The sequence below is a fragment of the Chenopodium quinoa genome, unplaced genomic scaffold (genome assembly GCF_001683475.1).
Source record: "Chenopodium quinoa cultivar QQ74 unplaced genomic scaffold, ASM168347v1, whole genome shotgun sequence".
Taxonomy (NCBI): Eukaryota; Viridiplantae; Streptophyta; class Magnoliopsida; order Caryophyllales; family Amaranthaceae; genus Chenopodium; species Chenopodium quinoa.
In genome coordinates this window covers 1,232,401-1,237,032 of record NW_018743697.1, presented here as the reverse complement: position 1 = coordinate 1,237,032, position 4,632 = coordinate 1,232,401, and the positions used below count along the sequence as shown (strand labels likewise).

The following is a 4,632-nucleotide window of genomic DNA, read 5'->3' as shown; positions in this document are numbered from 1 at the left end:
TAGAGGATGAAAATGATGCGGCGATGTTGATTAACATCTTTTATAGTGGTCGTCCTGTATTTCTTTTGTCACCAATTTGTCAGGCATAATTTTTAATCAAACTTAAAAATATAAATGTCAGGCATACCTCAAAACCTTTTATTTTTTCCCATGTGATGAGTATGTAACCAAGTACTACTACTTGTTTAATTTTCCAATATATTGTGATCTTCCAAATCTGATTTTGATATAAATGTATTTGCTTATGATTTGCCCTTGCATTGTCTGCAATAGTTCTATGCAAAAACTATAAACAATATAGACATGTATGTATATGGAATATACTAGTACTACTATTATTAGCATTTAGCAATCATATTTTCTGCACAATGCTAATGCTATATTCCTCTGTGCTCCAAATCTGTGACTAGAATGTTGAACATAGTTTAACATGAAAAATATGGAGTATGTGTTTATTCAAATTAAAAATAATCCTCTTGCTGGTGAAATATAAATTTATACGTACCCCATAAAGTAAAATAATCAATAAATAAAATAAGTTGCTCATCTCATTTAATACTTTTGTAAAAGTAGTTTTTATGTTAGGTCTTGCATTATTTATGCAATATTACTCTCTCTGTTACAAACTATTCGCAACAAAGGAATTTTTTATGCCTCACAAGTAATACCCCTTTGTTGCGAGTAATTCATAACGGAGGAAGTACTAGCTTTCACAAGCTTCTTATAATAAAAAGTTGGTTGTCATTCTCTCTTCCAAAAGAGCTTGAGGTGAGGTGGAGTATGTAGTTATGTACTATGTACTTATGTAGTGTTATTGTTCCCAACCTCATGTTATGAGCTAGAGTCAAACTTTGTGAGAATTTTGAAGAAATAATTCTATCTCCACTCTCAAGTGATTCCTCTTTTCCCCTAAAAATAATCTCTCTCGAATTTTTATTGCTTTTGTTAAATTATCAAAATTTTGTTACATATTGGGTTCTTTTGGGGGTTAGGGACTTAGGTTTAATTGGAAATTATTCGTTCATTGGGTGATTATCCTATGTACATTCAAGTGTAAAATTGCACTCTCTTATAAGTATCCAAATAGTGGATTAAGGAAACTAAACTTTAATTACATTTGGCTTTAATTTAAAATAGATGAGATCGGAGTATGAAATTAAGTTTTTTTTTTTTTTTCCACTCGTACTATTCTTTTTTCCACGTGGATAATTGAATGATCATGCGAGCAAATTATTGAAATAGATAAGAGTTGGGCCCTAGTATGTAGAAAAATAGGGCTGCAACAAACTTAAATCTGGCAAACAATAGACAAAGATGCAAAAACTATGAATAGCAATAAATGTGTGTTCTCAAGTGAATATGAAAGTTAGTTTAATTTGTTAATTAGAAGGCCACACCCTTACTACTCTTAGACTCATAATCCAAAACATTCATAATTTACTATTCATGTTTGAATCTTTTAATATAATATGATATGAAGTACCAGTACAAATGTACAATGATATATATAAAAGATGTAAAAGCTATATTGTTGTATTCTATTTAGAAAGTGCTGACTACTACATAGGAAAACGCATGTAGAAGTATATAATATAAGGTAGAGAAGTACTAATGAGAGTGGTAATCATGATAATTAGCGTGCTTCTTTATATCCAAACATCACTAATCTATTTATGCATTGACTTTATGCCATTTGTAACTAACATGTTCTTATTCTTCAATTTGGCCGAACAAACAACAACAAACTAAAGGAGGGAAAAGGATGAACCTAACAATTTTAAAAACCTACAAACCCTGTCCAAAAATCTGATACTCCTGCTTTTTAAACGATTTTAAATCATATCACTTAGTCTTATTATAATAGGGTCCAATTTACTATGATGAAAACATACTATTATTACATACATCTTTTGTTACAATAACTTCTTCTGAGCATCAATATAATATTAAACTAGCCGTATTTTTGTTTCATGTAATAGCTTCAATTTGACTGTATAGTACGTAAAGCTTTTATGAATGAAATTGATACATGTTATTCTATGAATGACATTGATACATGTAGTGTACTCCTTTGTTTAGTTTGCACTTTGTTTATCTTACTTTGATTTGAACTGTATACATGTTATTTCAATAACATAATATACTGTTATTTACATCGTGATAAAATCTAATAAATTTGTGATTATTTTACCTATCGAGTATATCAACACCGACCTTATGCTAACTTTTTAACAACCTAAAATGTTTAAGCCATAAGTATAGAAGAAGTTCCTAATTCCCCCTGTATTTTACTTTAAAAAATAATAAAATAAATAAATAAATCCTTTTCAAAAAAGGGAAGTAATAATAATTTTTTTTTTTTTTGAAAGAGAAGCAATAATAATTTTATTTAACCATTAACTAAAATCTACCCGATCTTTGTAAAAAGAAAAAAATCTACTTGATCTCCATCCATGTAATTTTTACATTTCCAAACAATTTGCATCATAGGTTTCGATCACTTAGCTTCCATGTTTCCCCTCAACAATTTTCATTAAACTCTGAATTCATATTCTTTTAATGTTCCAAATTTTTTCATTATTCATACTTCCATAGGTTTACAATATAATTAAAAAATCAACGACCAACTAGAAGTTCCTTCATAAGTTTAAGGATTATTCAAGCCTTTTATTTAATTATTATATATTATTCATAATGTGATAACAATATGCCTAACCTAATCAATCAATCAATTAACCTCAAATTAAATTTAATTTGACTAATACTAACAAATAATATTCCCTGCCATGTGATCTAAAAGAATATCCCCTCATCTCCTACATTGCACGCCACCCTACCTTTTATTTTTATGGCTTATAAAAATTACAGCAGCAAGTAGGGAAGCATGTTTGTATACATCTCAATTACTATGAAAAAAAAAGTCAATCTAAGCCAATCCAATAATCCATAATTGTTTGTAAAAATTACCAACAACTCAAAAAGTCAAATGCACTTTTACTTTATTAGTTTCACCCTTATGCACTCAAACTAATGTAACCGAAAAAAGATTAAAAAAGAAAAAATAAAGATATTAGATAGATATGATAAAGAAGAAAACTTATGAATAAACATGTATGATGTTGAAGTGTAAAGGAACATGAATAATGTGATTACTACACCCTTGTTTCTCAAGCAACTTCAATACACATGATTCATGTATATTTCCCAGATCTACACTTTTCACCCCACCTCCACCTCCACCTACACGGTGTTTTACGGCTCGGCTTTCGACTACGGCCAACGGATCAAAAACCCGATCAACGACCGCCTTTACTAATTCTATAAATTACAAGAATTGAAACAAATACAACAATAATAATGCATAATTATTGAATTAATAAAATTGTACTAGATAAATCGTGGTATTAGTTTAGACAAGGGCTAATATTAAAACTATACGATGATCATATAAAATACATGATTTTAAGATATGATAAAACTAGTGGAAATAATATGATTAATAAAAATTAAAAAAAGGGGTTAATAAGAAGAGGTAATAATGTTGATCACCTAAGAGACATAAGAGGGGAAGAGGTGTAATTAGAGTTGTTGACTTTATTATTGATATTTGCAGCCGGATCATTACTATTTGCACTCTCTTTAACAACGACTGGAAATAGCAATTCAATATCAGCAGTAGAAACCTGAAAGAGAGTCCGACGAGAAGGACGACGTCGTTTCATGAGTTGCGCCTTAGGTTTCTTTGGTGCAGGTGGTGGCTGTCTTATATCCACCGCAATACGGTGTTCCTTCTTCGTCGGCGTCTTGTAACCCTCATCATCACCGTCGATTTCAATCATCTTCACTTCCTCATCGAACGGTTCTCCTTTCTTGCTGATAACATTCTCTAATTTACATAAATGCCCTTCTTCATGAATTTCTTCTTTTTCCTTGTCTTGTTGTTTATGATCTGAATTTCCCATGATTTGGTGTGTATTTTCTTCGAAATTATTAATTTTCTTTTTTTGAAAATAATAAATTAAAATAAAAATGGAATTGATGATTTGTTTATGTGGAAGAAGGGAGGAGAGAGAAAGAGGGGGATTTGGTATTCATGGTACCCACTTTGGCGAAGGATCCGATGCAAACGACATGACCTTATAATCAACAAAAACACATTCGAATTCGCTCTGTTTTTTTTGGGGATTTTCTCTCTCTTCTTATTTTCGCCTGAAACAGGGTTTTTTTTTTTGTAGGAGAGATAAAAAAAAAAAAAAGAGAGAGAAAGAGGAAGGTTGGGTTTATTTTGGGGGTTGAAGGGGAATATAACATGTCACAATCGCTTTAGGTTCTACGCACTTTGAGGTATCAATACACGTGGTTTTCTACACTAACTTAATTTTCAGAATTTTATTTCAAACTTAATCAATGAAATTATGAAATAATTACTGTAATGTTATGTAATTATGAAATTTATTTTTGCTATCGTTCTTGTTTGGGTATTGTTGTGAATAAAGATTTTTTTTTTTGGTGTGTTTGGGCCAGGTGTTTATTGCTAGGCATGGAAGATCATCATAATATTCCACAATCCTTATATTCTATCTTTTTTACGGAATATGTGAAAGAAAGATATACTCGGTCATAATAGCCACA

At 30.4% G+C, this 4,632-nt stretch overlaps 1 protein-coding gene across 1 annotated transcript; it reads right to left on the bottom strand.

The window, feature by feature from the left end:
* Nucleotides 1–3,081: 3,081 nt before the first annotated feature.
* On the bottom strand, nucleotides 3,082–4,632 carry LOC110684069. The gene has a single exon (XM_021860465.1). The coding sequence runs from the start codon at nucleotides 3,960–3,962 to the stop codon at nucleotides 3,546–3,548; it is 417 nt and encodes a 138-aa protein (XP_021716157.1). The 5' UTR covers nucleotides 3,963–4,632; the 3' UTR covers nucleotides 3,082–3,545.